The 16,474-nt window shown below is 40.1% G+C and overlaps 1 protein-coding gene across 1 annotated transcript; it reads left to right on the forward strand.

Annotated features, from left to right (window-relative positions):
• Positions 1 to 2,278: 2,278 nt before the first annotated feature.
• Positions 2,279 to 16,474, forward strand: LOC124145881 (transcription factor cwo-like). The gene is made up of 7 exons (XM_046515836.2): positions 2,279 to 2,502; positions 7,092 to 7,148; positions 11,484 to 11,553; positions 13,528 to 13,629; positions 14,055 to 14,139; positions 14,416 to 14,613; positions 15,063 to 16,474. The coding sequence occupies exons 1-7, from the start codon at positions 2,444 to 2,446 to the stop codon at positions 16,010 to 16,012; spliced, it is 1,521 nt and encodes a 506-aa protein (XP_046371792.2). The 5' UTR covers positions 2,279 to 2,443; the 3' UTR covers positions 16,013 to 16,474.

Genomic DNA, 16,474 nt, shown 5'->3' on the forward strand with positions numbered 1-16,474 from the left:
TGTCATCAACATCATGAAATCACTGTCACTTTAACAGATGACCAACAGCATCCAGAAACTGCATTAGTTCTTCTTTCAGTGGATAGCTGGATATCAAGTCTTTCAATTCTTGCAGGGCGGTGGGGTAGCCTTGTGGTTAAAGCGTTCGCTCGTCACGCCGAAGACCCGGGTTCCATTCCCCACATGGGTACAATGTGTGAAGCCCATTTCTGGTGTCCCCCGCCGTGATATTGCTGGAATATTGCTTAAAAACGGTGTAAAACCATACTCCCTCAATCAATCAATCAATTCTTTGGTCTATGTCTGTCAATACGGGTTCGAATCTGTGAAGAGTGGAATAAACAACCTTTAACAGAACAACCAGGAATATAGCCAAAAGAAGCATGGTCGCAACTGTTTTTTCGTCACGTTGGTCGAGTTCGGAGTTGTATTTCTGCTGTGCAGGTGATATGCCGAAGTGCTTAATAAAGGTGTTAGGATCTACACCGAAACGTCGCACTAATTGTAAAAAGGAAGTTCTTGATCCATAGAACTCGTCTTACTTCATCACACCAACTTCTATAAATGCCACTGAAAGAGGTTACGTGATATGCCAATTAACACACACTTCCAGTGAATGGCAACCTGACCCTTGGCTTTCAGCCGGTGTCTAAAGCATGCATGAAGAACTTGTTGACCGCCTCTTTGAGATGTAACAAACTCAACTCTCTGAAGATTTGCCATTTTGATACCGACTGTGAAAGGGGCGGTCGGGTAGCCCAGTGGTTAAAGCATTCGCTCGTCACGCCGAACACCCGGGTTCAATTCCCAACATGGGTACAATGTGTGAAGCCCATTTCTGGTGTCCCCCGCCGTGATATTGCTGGAATATTGCTAAAAGCGGCGTTAAACCATACTCATCATCATCCGACTGTGAATTTGTTGTTCCTTTAAGTGTGTAAGCTGTCGCTGTCTGCCTCAGCATCTTTGGCTGACCTGCCTCTCTTTGGGACTCATGTGTGCTAATAGGGTATACACATCTATTGGGAGTTTTAGAATTGATAGGGTTTCTGTTTATAAGATACTTTTAACCCATGGATTTATCATACAGTACAGCCTTGGAGCAAGGCTAGAGTTCGCACTAACGCCAGGTTCATAGTGAAGGCCCAGAGATATTGAGCATCAGTTTAACATGGATACCTCACTCAGACACAATCTACTGAGTCCGGCCAAAGTTTTCATGAAACAATTCGTCTCCATTTTTATATATCATATATATGATTCTGAAAATAGAGAGTTCAAATATTTCTATAAAGGGAATTTCAACATGAACAATGTCACGTGTATCTGCTGTTGACACGGATTATAATAATTTCACCACTTTGCCCGAGCTGCATCATCGAGAGAGATTTAAAAAAAGAAAGAATATAATATTCTTGTGCTTTTAAATAATCGAACTGTTTCTACATCGATAATATAAGAATACAAATGACCACGTGAGCACAAAACACTCGCGCTTATAACAGAGTTAAAACGGTAAGACGGCCGGCCCACTTTCTCGACTGAGAACGCCTACGTGCTTCGCTGCTGATTTGTATGGGTTGTTTTTTTGGCAAGGAAGAATTTTACTTGCTTTATCTAAGTACTATATGACGGTCACACATGCGCGTGTGTGTTCGTTTTCCGACAAGCATCATGTGTTTAATGGTTTACGATATACGCCCTTACTAAGTATCCCGATCGTGTGGTGCATACATGTTGTATCGATCTCCTATCGAGACTCCAGTATCAAGAGCTGTGACGTGCCATAACGTACGTCTCTTGGCAAATTTCCCATTTCAGAAATTGATAGTTTCTAAATGAAAAGAATACCTTTCGTAGATATGCATGTTTAATTCAACACAGGCTATATCAATAGTTGCCACACATATGTTGATTAGATCGATAAACTATAAATATAAGCAACCCGTCACATGATCGATTTATGCCAACTCTATCGGACATATCCCTGTATTTTTATACTATGTAGTTGTTCAGTTATATTTTATGTAAAAATTATCTTAACCACATTTGACATGCATGTGCTGTTTGCAACCACGTTGCTTTCCTCTTGAAGCATAAAAATATATGAACCTAAATATAATTTTTATTCAATTATCCGTCAATTTTCATCTGCAGACACTGTGTAATGTAACAACAGCTCTCTCTAACACCTATCAACATCTATCTATCAAGAGTATATAACACTACTTGCTACCTGACGGCCCGTTTTATGGATAAGGTTGTACACCGCGAAGCACGTGTCGGAGAAGCGTGACTATGACGTCACAGCATGGCCGTACACGTGAATTTTCTAGAGGCAATTTCTGTCAAAATGTGAGCAGACGAAACAACGTGTACGCGAGAAGAGATGGTGTTTTAGCTCTGTCTTAGTATACATTCACATTTTGTGATAAACCCCTATATGGATTCCAACGATTTAGAAGGGAATAACGGACGAGGACTGGACGAAGGCGGGATTCGGTAAGAATGTATACTGTTTACGTTTTGAGCGAGCAGCTTGAGTTGGCGCGAGCTGCATATACTTAATGTCGTATGCATACTTTTCTATACTAATTTTTGAGTGAAGGCATTGATGGTAGGTGATTTGTATTTTGTGATATTTCATTTCGATTATCAGTTATTGCAGAACGTTGGGTTTTGAGGCAGGCGTGTTTCGTGTAGCCATTGAATGTTGTTTATGGGCTGTTGGTATCTCTAGTCGACAACGTGCACAAAACGTGACTGCGCTCAACCAAGGAATACCGTACATAGCGCAATAAATTTAACTAGAACGATCCAGATTTTATCGTTTAATTCCGATTTAAGACACATTTGGTGACATATTGTTTTGGCGAATTAATCTAAACTTTAGAGTAAATTAATAAAAATAATTTCTCGTGTGATTTTATTTATTTTAGCTGCTCTGAAGAGATTGTTGTGAAACGAATTCTAATTTTACAGTTCATTTCTATTGTATCGCTCTACTAGGTGTGTGTGACATGTGGATTCAGAGTAGTTTGTTTCGGATGTTTTCCTCAATATAATTCAAATCTGTATTCTGTAGAAAAGGGAGTTAATGTTATATGTGTTTGTTTTATTACTAGAAACACTTAACTTTTTTTCCACCAAAATTACTGTTCTGAGTATGAGAGTGTGAGATGTTGCAGAAAATACTTTTACCCATGTAGGAATAAACACTATCATTGATGCTGATGAATGTATAGCTGTACATAAAAATCTTTCCAATTTTATTATTTTAACCTGTGTATCATTGTATGATAGATACATGGGTGAATTTTTTTATATAATTTGAGGCAGGTACTTGACTCATCAATATTTTTAGTAAATCTGTTGTCTTATCTTATACATGTCACGTTTCTGAATGTCAACATATTTTATCCTTCACACAAACCCACTTGTCCTGATTGTAGTCATGTGGCATACTTGATACATATTGCTGATTAAATGTTAAGCTGATCATAAAGTCACAATGAAATAATTATTAGATTTTAGTCCATGTATTTAAGTTGAAGTGAGAGTTATTTTATGTTTTATGTTTTTTCATAATCAGCTATCAGTGAATGAGTGAGTGAGTGTTTTATGCTGCCGTCAGCAGGAACATCATTAAGTCCAGTTCAGGAAAACCAATGATTGATGGCTTCAATACTCATCCACTCTATAGTGATACACAATCAAATAGGGTGCCATTCCACAAAGCGATCTTAACGATGAGACGATCAGGGATTGAATGGTCAGGCTCGCTTACATGGTTGATGCCTGTTATCCATCCCAATTGTGTGGAGAGATGCTCATGATATCAGTCACTGGATTGTCTGGTCCAGACTCGATTATTCATAGACCGCAGTCATATAGCTGGAATATTGCTGAGTGCAGCATTAAACAACAAACCAACCGACCCATACTTTAGCAAAAACTTACATTAGTCGTACCGCTAAGATCGATTTGTGGAATGACACTTAAGGTCAACCAATCCTCTCTTTACATTCCCCTAAGAAATTTGGGGTCACGAGTGGCCCAGTCGTCTAAAGCACAGCAGTTTGCTGTTCACAGTTGCGTCCCTTGGGCATTCCAGAAACCTATGATTGTGGGTTGGAATCCCAGTTTGCCCCGATTGTTTCTAGGTTTATCAGCACCATATCCGTGCTTGTGAGTTTCACCAAAGAGGTTGATGTTTAAGACCTGCCTCACTTTCGGGCATTCCTTCCACATCAAGCTGACACACCATGATGTAACTGGAAGAATGTTCAAGGCGGCGTTAAACCCGACTCACTCACTCACTCACCCCTAAGAACGTATGGGGCAGAATATGTCCCCATCAACCAATGCTTGTTGTAAGAGCTGACTTAAATAAGGATTCTGGGGGTTAAGATTTGTGAACTGGCTGATGGTGTGTCACCGTGCCCAAACGGAATGAATTGTTGCTCATGCTGTCAACCACTGGTTTTCTTAGTCGAGACTTGCCAACTTGAGGTTGGCATGACATTGCTTCACTATTTATTTGTTTATTTTCTTTATTTGTTTCTGTTTATTTTCTCCATGAATGTTATTATGGTGTGTTTGTCACACAAGATATTAGAGATTTAATGTTACTTCTAGTTGCTGATGATATTGTAATGTTTTCATACTCTGTTAATGGTCTACAGACACAATTGATTGTACATTGTATTACATTCTTTTTGTAACAGGTAGGGATTGGAAATTATAATTTGTCTAAAACAAGTGTAATTGTTGTTAGATATGGCGGTATCATTGCCAACAATGAAAATGGACATATAGTAATATATCCCCTTAAAAGTGTTAATTTTTAAAAATATTTAGGCTTGATGCTATCATCTAAACCATCATGGTCAGTTGCGTGCAAACAATTAGCATCACAAGCATGAAATTATACCTGTCTATAATATTTTCGAGCAAAATATACTTGCTTCCTTTTCTATAGCTTGTGCTATATTTGACGACAAAATTGGGTCAGTCTTGTTATATTGAGTGCAAAATATAATGAAGCTATTGAAAAGTACTTCATCTTACTTTAAGTGCTTTTTTTAAGGTTGGAAAATATGCTCGTTAGGGCTTTGTGTAAATCCAGAGTGTCATTAATCATTGAACAATTTCAATATATATTTTAGACGTAGATGCGAAAAAAGAGAAGTTGAGATGTGTGTCTGTAAAAACTGCCAATTAAGAGAGACTGAGGATGAATTTCATGATCTATTAGTATGTTATAAGTATGAACATCTTTGAGAAATGTATAAAGTTTTACAATATGCACAAAAACAAGATGTTAATGATCAGACTTATAATCCAACAACTCTGCTGTTATACGATCACTAGCCATGTTGTTGAAACATATATTCTCTGTCAGAGAGTTTTTGTACATCATGTATATCACATGACTAAACAAAGGAAACTGACATGTCAGCCGTACAATGGACAGTGTGACCTTAAGTACTGAATAAAATATCTGCCTGTCTCACTATTGCTGGTGTGAGACAGCATTCATTTGCTCACTCAAGGGTACTGCAGAGATTTATCAGAGATTTCTGACCAAGTGCCCTTGGCAGACAAACAGGGGAAAAAACAATTATTTTGTGCAACATTGGGATTTCGTGAAAGTTGAAATTAATAATTATTTAGTATTTTGACGTTGCATTTAATACAAAAATTCCTCTTCCCCTTTATTGTCCTGTCTTTAGTGAAATACAAGTCAACTCCACAATGCCACATATTTCTTAATATTAATTAATGTAAATTAGGAATTTCTTTCATTCCTAATTGGGACCTTGAAGACCCGGGGTAGAACAGGTCTTCAGCAACCCATGCTTGCCATAAAAGGCGACTATGCTTGTCGTAGGAGGCGACTAACAGGATCGGGTGGTCAGGCTCGCTGACTTGGTTGATGCATGTCATCGATCCCAATTGCGTGGATCGATACTCATGATATCAATCACTGGATTGTCTGGTCCAGACTCGATTATTTACAGACTGTCATCATATAGCTGGAATATTGCTGTGTGTGACGTTAAACAACAAACCAACCAACCAACATTCCTAATTGGGAATTTTACTGATATTTGCTGCAGGCTTTGGTCGAATGTCGGCTTCTGAGCAGGTCTAGATAAATCCCTGTACTGATTTAAGGAGTGGTTGGTTGACTGATTAACTTTCTGACAGAGGGTACCGCTGGCATAAAAATCGGATAGAAATGTGTGTTTTTAACACTGTTTTTACCTGAAACAGAATAGAAATCAAATTACTTTTTAATAATCTATTCCTTGGTTTACAAAACCAAAAGACTGGACCCAAGAGAGTTAAAAGATGTGACCCACGGACCTAATGGGTGCTAGGATACAATTGTGCTATGACGTCATAAGACATTTGCTGTCAACTTACTTCAGTGAAGATCGTCATGTCTGCTGACTACAAACATATCTTATTTTTCTCTCATTAGTTTGTAATGTAAAAAAAACATTATTTCAAATCCTTTCAGCTTTCATATCTACTTTCAATTCATCAGACATTATGTCTAAAAACAGCAATTGTTACATTAACATTTACATTAACTGTTAACAGTTATAAGTAGGAAGCGTCCAAATGTTTGACGTCATGTATCTCTGTAATGAATATGAATTGAAGCTTGCGAATTGTATTTTTGTGTTCTGAAGATACTGTAGTTTTATAATATAATGAAAAGTCAGAATGTGATTTTGTTACCCATAAGGTCCCTTATGCCATGGTTGGTCACACATATTGAATACCCAAAGAAAATTATCAATAAGCATTGTGAATGATAACTTGTGCGTAAATACTAATTTGCTTGAACAATTACCTCGAGTCCTCTTAAGAGATGGTACTTGCAGTAACCCTGATGCTTAGCATCAGAGTCCTTATAATGTATCTGAATGGGGTATGCATGTTAAACTGCGGCATCTTGTGTTTTGCATTAATGGTAAACCGTAAAGGTAGATACTTCCAGGGACTCGCAAGTATTTGGACCAAGCTAAATTCCTGTATATATATATATATTTTTAACCCTGTTATTTCGTTTTCAGGTCTGGGAAAACAGATGCATCCCAAGAGAAGGGGATGATTCACGATGATGAGAGCAGGTGAGAGAGAATTCAGAAACCTGACTGGCTATACCTCCCCAAAATCAAGGGCTGTTACGTTCTCCTTTCAAAATTTGCCCCTGGGAACAGCTGCACCAAATTGTTTGATCCCTAAAACTAAGCTGAATATTGGCTCAAAAACTCAAAAATGACCCAGAAGTTGCAGTGTTCTCTATGAGAGTTGTAGATAAAGGGAGGTAACTCTAGGTTGCAATTCACGGCAGCTGAACATGTCTGTGGTATATCAGTGGCCAGTACACTGTGAATTTGCCTTCCTTTTTTTCATGGGGTATATCAAATTGGTTAAAGACTTATTTCCAGGGGTATTTTTCTATGGAATGTAAGAGCCCTTGTTTTTGGGGTGCCTTTGACTTCATTGCTCCCGAGCCTTGTTTCACTGTAAGGGTCTATCGTATAGAACTTAATATTAGTGTCAAATAAACTGTTGTATGCAGTGAAAATCTGTAATTTATGAATAAGTCAATGCAATTTTTTTTTTCCAGTCATAAGAAAAAGTAAATTTTAATCATTTGTTGCTATTTTCAGAAGTTATTAAAATTGTTTCTGACGTGACCTGTAAAAGATGTTCTCAGGTCTTGTGTAGCAATAGTAAGCACTAAGATCAGGGCCCAGTACCACAAAGCACTTATCACTTTGACTGTTATAGGTTTATGTTAAAGTATAGGAGTTACATTCTTTTTACCACTAAGATTGCTTTGTGGAACAGGGCCTTGATTTTAATGAGATTGCGAGTACCGAGATATGATTTTTTTGAGATTTACTTTCATATAATTTGAGGGTTTTCTCAGCCAATAGAACATTTAATATTATGATTGGGAACTACCATACTTGCTGTAATAAGTGCCACAGGTGCCAAGAAAAATAACAAAGGGGTAGGTGCTTTTTTAATTCTTATGAGAACCATCGCAAGTTCAATTTATCAGAAATTGAGCGATAGAGAACAAAATTAGTTCAAACTTAATTTTTTGTATAATAGTTACAAAGCAGTTGGATACCTTTTTGACACTGCTGTGTTTGCTGTGACATGATCTGTAATATGCACAAGAAAAAAACGGATTGTCATGTCAGTTTTTGGGCTTAGTACCAGGCGCTTATATACATTACTAAGAGATTGGTCTAGAAGTAGGAGCGAGATGCTTAATACAGCAAATATGGTATGCAGAATACTTTCAAATCAACTGACAGTATATATTTTTCACTCTGTAATTTCTACCTCAAATGCTCTATTGAATTAAGAAAGGAGTCGATCCTGCTCCAGGTGTCAATTTCTTGTGATGTTCACCCAGCCAGGCCACTGTGATCCTTATCCCTTATTTCTGACTGCTGTGTCAACTGTCACCTTGTTTACCTACTCACTCACTTGGTTCATTTGCTTCTCGATCTTATATCTGTACCCTAATAATCTGTCCTGTACCCTTCTTGTACAGTTGAATGTTCCTCTGTCTTGTACCTGTCTTGTACAGTTGAATGTACCTCTGCCCTGTACCCTTCTTGTACAGTTGAATGTACCTCTGCCCTGTACCCGTCTTGTACAGTTGAATGTACCTCTGCCCTGTACCCTTCTTGTACAGTTGAAAGTACCTCTGCCCTGTACCCTTCTTGTACAGTTGAAAGTACCTCTGCCCTGTACCCTTCTTGTACAGTTGAAAGTACCTCTGCCCTGTACCCGTCTTGTACAGTTGAATGTACCTCTGCCCTGTACCCTTCTTGTACAGTTGAATGTTCCTCTGTCCCGTACCTGTCTTGTACAGTTGAATGTACCTCTGCCCTGTACCCTTCTTGTACAGTTGAATGTACCTCTGCCCTGTACCCGTCTTGTACAGTTGAATGTACCTCTGTCCTGTACCCTTCTTGTACAGTTGAAAGTACCTCTGCCCTGTACCCTTCTTGTACAGTTGAAAGTACCTCTGCCCTGTACCCGTCTTGTACAGTTGAATGTACCTCTGCCCTGTACCCTTCTTGTACAGTTGAATGTACCTCTGTCCTGTACCCTTCTTGTACAGTTGAATGTACCTCTGCCCTGTATCCGTCTTGTACAGTTGAATGTACCTCTGCCCTGTACCCGTCTTCTACAGTTGAATGTACCTCTGCCCTGTACCCTTCTTGTACAGTTGAATGTACCTCTGCCCTGTACCCTTCTTGTACAGTTGAATGTACCTCTGCCCTGTACCCTTCTTGTACAGTTGAAAGTACCTCTGCCCTGTACCCTTCTTGTACAGTTGAATGTACCTCTGCCCTGTACCCTTCTTGTACAGTTGAATGTACCTCTGCCCTGTACCCTTCTTGTACAGTTGAATGTACCTCTGCCCTGTACCCTTCTTGTACAGTTGAATGTACCTCTGCCCTGTACCCTTCTTGTACAGTTGAATGTACCTCTGCCCTGTACCCTTCTTGTACAGTTGAAAGTACCTCTGCCCTGTACCCTTGTACAGTTGAATGTACCTCTGCCCTGTACCCTTCTTGTACAGTTGAATGTACCTCTGCCCTGTACCCTTCTTGTACAGTTGAATGTACCTGTCTTGTACAGTTGAATGTACCTCTGCCCTGTACCCTTCTTCTACAGTTGAATGTAGCTCTGCCCTGTACCCTTCTTGTACAGTTGAATGTAGCTCTGCCCTGTACCTGTCTTGTACAGTTGAATGTACCTCTGCCCTGTACCCATCTTGTACAGTTGAATGTACCTCTGCCCTGTACCCTTCTTGTACAGTTGAATGTACCTCTGCCCTGTACCCTTCTTGTACAGTTGAATGTACCTCTGCCCTGTACCCTTCTTGTACAGTTGAATGTACCTCTGTCCTGTACCCTTCTTGTACAGTTGAATGTAGCTCTGCCCTGTACCTGTCTTGTACAGTTGAATGTACCTCTGCCCTGTACCCTTCTTGTACAGTTGAAAGTACCTCTGCCCTGTACCCGTCTTGTACAGTTGAATGTTCCTCTGTTCTGTACCCTTCTTGTACAGTTGAATGTACCTCTGCCCTGTACCCTTCTTGTACAGTTGAATGTACCTCTGCCCTGTACCCTTCTTGTACAGTTGAATGTACCTCTGTCCTGTACCCTTCTTGTACAGTTGAATGTAGCTCTGCCCTGTACCTGTCTTGTACAGTTGAATGTACCTCTGCCCTGTACCCTTCTTGTACAGTTGAATGTACCTCTGCCCTGTACCCGTCTTGTACAGTTGAATGTTCCTCTGTTCTGTACCCTTCTTGTACAGTTGAATGTACCTCTGTTCTGTACCCTTCTTGTACAGTTGAATGTACCTCTGCCCTGTACCCGTCTTGTACAGTTGAATGTACCTCTGTCCTGTACCCTTCTTGTAAAGTTGAATGTACCTCTGTGCATTGGTACTGTTCTTGACATTTGAAAACTATAGTTCGTGGATTTGGTTTTATGATAAAGTTTGTTATTGTAGACTATTACATTGAACTAGCCATGATAAGCAAGAATGGTTACAGAAGGGAACAATGTTTAAGCTCCTTGGTTATGATTATTTTGCGGATTTATTTAATCCAACTGATCTTACTCTCAGCTTCAGCTGTTTTCTGTGTCCCATTGAGCCGCTGGAGATTGCATGTGCTTGCACTTCATTGACAGACCCGTGACATGGCCCGCTATGAGGAAGCTGCTGTTTTATACAGCGTTATATTGCCACCTGGAATGCAGCTGTTGACTTGTCCAAAGGGAGCTTTTTATTTGGAAGTTTATTGACATTGTGCAAGTTGAGACAAACTTTGCACCCAACAAGAACGTTGTTGAGTATTTGCTGGGTTAATGTTGATAAGCTGTCAGTTGTGATCTTATATTAGAGCTGTCTACTGATCCTGCTTTTATGTAGAGATGAGAACATCCTCAATTATCCAGTGTTTGTTATCTCTTCTTATGATAAATACACTTCAGAAACAAATCTTTGGTGGCGAATGGGGCCAGGGTATTTATTATAACAGAATGCAGGTATTATACCCTGGATTATCGAGGATGGGTTGTTCTGTAGAGTTGTAGAATACACAGTGTCGTATTTCAATAGAATGGAAAGTTTTAGAAAGATGACATCATGACAAGTCTATTAAAGGGACACTACTCTAAATCTCCATGTTCAAAGAAAGTTTGTAATGTCATTTTAGTTTACTTTAATAGTAATCATAGTGATTTTCTTTTTTACCAGGATACAATTATTTTTGAACTAGTGAATTCCTGTTTTGACTTTGTAAACATTAAATGTTTATTTGAATGAGAAAAAAATAACTTAAGGTTTTTTATCCATGTGGTACAAAAAGCAAAGTGAACCGCAATGCTTGTGGCGATTTGTTTCTGTTTCAGACATCTGAATTTCAACATCTGTGGTGACGATTTTGAGACTAAGACAATCCACAGAAATAAGACCCCACGGGTAAGATTTTAAGTGTTCATTGCACATGTCAGCGATACACGTAGGCCATGTGCAGTCTGCTGTGCAGAGTTGTGTCCCTTAACCCTGCCTAATTATGATACTAAGACCATCAGCGCCATACTCTTGGGTTTCATCATGGCGGTGAAGGCCAATAAGCTGCTCACTGGTGTTGCTGCCCGCCTCTGTGGTGCAGTGGATAGAACCTTTGCACGGAGAGGGGAAGGCCATTGGTTCAATCCCAAGCTGCGTCATACCAAAAGACGTTAAGAGAGGGTACATTTTGTTACCCTGTCTGGCATTTAGCATTAAGGGGAGAGATTCAGGACTGGCTGGCTCAGAGTCAGTAAGAGGTATCTGAGTGGGGTATCCATGTTAAACTGTGGCATGGTATCTCAGTGTGCAAGCACTACCTCACCTCACCTCACCTCACCTCACCTCACCTCACCTCACCTCACCTCACCTCACCTCGGTGACATAAAACAACATTCATTCACTCCCCCCTGCTATCCAAATACCATTGCAGTATGGACTGTTGACATTTGACAGGCCACTTTGACATACCTACGCACCCACCATTCATGACAAACAGGACCTTTACGTGTCTGCCAATTTCTAGAAACATGTCGTACGAATACTGAATGACTCAATCCGAGATTTACGTGACAAGATCTGGTACTCACGGGAATGCTGGATGCTGTGCCCTGTTCCTATGTGTACACAGTGACTCACCCAGATTACCTGGGATCAGGCAGATACCTAATCTAGATAGTGTGCATTGCCTCTTGAGGCTCCACACATGACTGTCCCCGACCTGTGCAGATCCGGGGTAGAATTGGTCTTCAGCAACCCATGCTTGCCGTAAAAGACGACTATGCTTGTCGTAAGAGGCGACTAACAGCATCGGGTAGTCAGACTCGCTGACTTGGTTGATGCTTTTCATCTTATCCCAATTGCGTGGATTGATGCTCATGATATCAATCACTGGATTGTCTGGTCCAGACTCGATTATTTATAATTGCTGAGTGCGGCGTTAAACAACAAACAAACAAACAACATGACTGCCCCCATGAGGATTCCAGGTTAGAATTGATCCTCTGCAAACTATGCTGGTCGTAAGAGGCAGTCGTCAAATGGCTGGAATATTGCTGAGCAAGATATTAAACAACAATCAAACAAACACTAGAACCAAAACTGATCATATTATGGGGAAGGATCTGTTGTACCCAGAATATTTTGAAAAATGCAGTTTGTAAACAAATATGTCCACAAGATGTCAAAAACATTTTTCTTTACCTGAGCACCAGGAATAATGTTGAGCGTGGGTGTATATATTTCCATATACAATAATCTTTTCTCACTGACAACGATGTGGAGTAAAATGCAGTAACATACAGGGTGTTAGTTTTCAGTAGGTGCCAGTGGTATCAGACATATGTAAAGATGAGATCAATGTCAAGCTAAAAGATACATGGAAGTTGAGGCTATATGTAAATTTAGAATGAATGGGATGTATGCCAGAAAAATCACAGAATTTGCGGGGGTTTTATCAACCAGAACACTCATTTTGCACTCTAATGATGTCCAATCAATAAATATACGTTTCAAACACACGAAATATGAATCCACCAATAAAATAAAATTTGAAATATTCTCACTTTTAAAGGTGTTTTGGTATTACGACTGCATAAATTAAGTTTACATCTGAACATGAATTCATATCAGACACTATGCTTATGTATTTGCCTAAATGCAAGAGATAAAAAAAAAATGAAGAAAAAAAAGAGAGTTTGTATTAATGTTTGCGGGGGAATGGGGATGCTTTTGCAGAATTGTGTAAATCCCAACTCACTCCTTTTAAACCTTTCTGATATTGTCTTTATGTTGTTTCTGACATTGCCGAGTGTGTTGAGAAAGTTAAACATTATACATTGAAGGCAGACATTTTACTATTGGATGTGTTACCGTTTATTGCAGGACCCAATGTCGCACCGTATCATAGAGAAACGTCGGCGAGATCGGATGAACAACTGTTTGGCCGATCTCAGCAGGCTCATTCCTGCAAGTTATATGAAACAAGTGAGTACATCTACATGACATTGATGGCGTGGGTCACCGGCCGATTGTTCAAGCTACTTTCTTTAGAAAGTCCTGTACTTAAAGTTTGGAACATATCGCCATAGGTTTTTGAAAAAACCCATTCTTGTCCCATGATTCCAGCTCAGTTTCTAACAAATTTATTAAATATACTGTTAATATTCTGTCATCCCAAATTAACATCTAAGTGCAACCCTCTCCTACACGTGAAGATTGTCAACACACAGTCACCTCCCTTGCCTTACATGAGTCTTAACCATGGCAGTTGTCATACAAATTGTATATGGTTAGTGTAATGGATTCAAGTCAAATATTTTGTTCTACAGTGAGGTTTGTTCAGACATCTGAGATTTAAAAAAAAGTGTTTTTTTCTGTTTTAAAAGTATTTTTGTGAATCTTCATTCCAGGGTCAAGGTCGTATAGAGAAGACTGAGATAATTGAAATGGCAATTACACTGATCAATACACTCACAGAGAAGGTTGAGAAAGCAGGTAAGTTCAGACATGCTACCCTGGATACAATGTACAGAAGTGTTCAAGTCCAACCTAAACTTTACTAATTCTCTTTTCTTTCTGTACAAATGATTATTCCGACTTCATTCCGGATCCTAGACTTGTGCGAAATCGTATGACAAAGATTTATTTTCTATGCTTGTAACCAATACCAAATGAGGGCCTAAGTGGTCTATTGCATAGAACGTCTGCCTGAGAAATTAAATTGGGCCCAGTTATACCATCATCTTTATGAATGTTCAAAACGTATTTCAGAGAGTTCCAAAGGACTTCCGGACCAGTCTCAAACCCTGAGCCACTGCTGTGTGTCGCAGTTGTCACTGGGCTATCGGGAATGTAAAGACGAGGTGATGCGCTACCTCGTGGAGGGCGAAGGGATGTGTGCAAGTGACAGCTTCTGTGACCGGGTAATGGGTCACCTGACGTCTGCAGGGGAGAAGCTTCTTGCATCAGGTACAACATTTACCAATGGCGCCTTTGGACAACCATCGGCTGTCCTTTGACCCTGAAGTCACTGTTCACAGTTGCAGGGTATTACCCGATAAAATAATGCATCCAATTCACATGAAAATTGGGGTTTGATGCATAAAATTTGCACTTTTAGTACAGTGGGATGCAAGTATTTGGCCGTGCAAAGCGGAATGCATGTTTGATTTTGCTGTAGATTTTGTGGACCTTACTCATGCCAGGATCTGTTAATCTTTGTTTCAAATCCCAGTTTCACCTCAATTATCTTTATCCATTGTTTCTTGTATATTGTGATTTTATATAGACTTATAAATGATTGTCAAAATCATCATTGACGATCGTGCTCTATTGACATGTCACTATAGGTTTGTAATGCATACTTCTTGATATTTTTGGGTTTGTTTTTATTTTGACAATAACTTTTATTTCCATAGTATCAAGAATTCCAGCAGATGAAAAACCTGAGATTAAGACTTCTGACATTCCCAGTAACTTCGCTGAGAGTCTCTTCAACCAGCAGACATCTGGTCAGTCCAGCCACAATGATCTACAGTTACGTAATCTCCTCACCAACAGTGAGCGAATGATGGATTTAAGTGATGGACTCCGAAACAGCCGGTCCGACACCTGTTCCCATATCAGTCTGTCATCCTTAGCTAAGCCATACTCCCGAGCAGATGGGCACTACTCCACAAATTCCAGTGATGGCACTTCCTTCACAGAATTCTTACGGCCAGACTCCGAGAGGGGTAGCTCAGGTAGCGGAGGGGGAGGACAAGGCAGCATCTATAAGTTCAAACACAACATTACGCAAAGATTCTCCCAGGAGAAGAACGTGAATCATCCGAGTGACACAAGCAGCTCCTGCAGCAGCTCCAGGGAAGATGCAGGCAAGCTGCAGAGGAGGAAGATCTCCAAGGGTAAAACCCGAAGCCAGGGATCACGTATTTCCCCCTACCCCAGCTCTAGCGAACTGAGTTCCGGAAATACCTCCAATGGTACAAGCTCCTACCATGGTGATGTGTCTGCCGTTAGAAGTGACTCTAGCAACAGTCCACCTGACCAAGGACTGAATGTACAGTCTTCATCAAACGTTCCACTCCCTGGGTTTGTTCTGCATCCAGCCGGAACACACTATTTCCCTATATCTATCCACCCAACTAGTATCCCAGAGTGCTTCCGACAGTCCAAGTCGTCGGCGGCAGGAATGGGACTGTTCCATCCGATATCTATACCTGTTCAGTTTTTCGGACCATATATAGCCATGGGTGATGATCGCAGCATAGACAACTCAATTCAGTCGGGAAGTACGTGGGAACCCACCCAGCTTCCTTTAACCTACGCACATGTCCCTGGGCATAATAGTGGAAATGGTGTATTGTGATTTTGAGCGCAAGGAACATCAATGTGTGTGAAAAGATTATGTAAATAAGAGGCAAGACAATCTCTGTCAGCTTCTGTTATATCATCAACATTGTAACCCGAGATGTTCAGGGAGCTGCAGCATGTCATCCTGCATTCCCAGCATGCACTTCAAGTGGTCATTGACTTGTCGCCAGAACAAATGTACATGGAGTTCTCCATAGTGCAACATAAGCAGTTGTGATCATTTTATATTAGTTATGTCTATGTTAAACATACATAAATTCCTTATGTAATTAACTGGTACTGAGGTACTAAGCATAGTATGAGGATGATGTCATTCATTACCCCTTGTGGTCAAGGGGGGCACGAGTGGCCCAGTTGTCTAAATCACAGCGATTCGTTGTGGAGAGTTGCGTCCCTTTGGCAGGCCAGGAACCTATGATTGTGGGTTCGAATCCCAGTTCGCCCCCATTATGTTTCT

Source organism: Haliotis rufescens, unplaced genomic scaffold, assembly GCF_023055435.1.
Source record: "Haliotis rufescens isolate VD_foot unplaced genomic scaffold, xgHalRufe1.0.p SCAF_45, whole genome shotgun sequence".
NCBI classification, from domain to species: domain Eukaryota; kingdom Metazoa; phylum Mollusca; class Gastropoda; order Lepetellida; family Haliotidae; genus Haliotis; species Haliotis rufescens.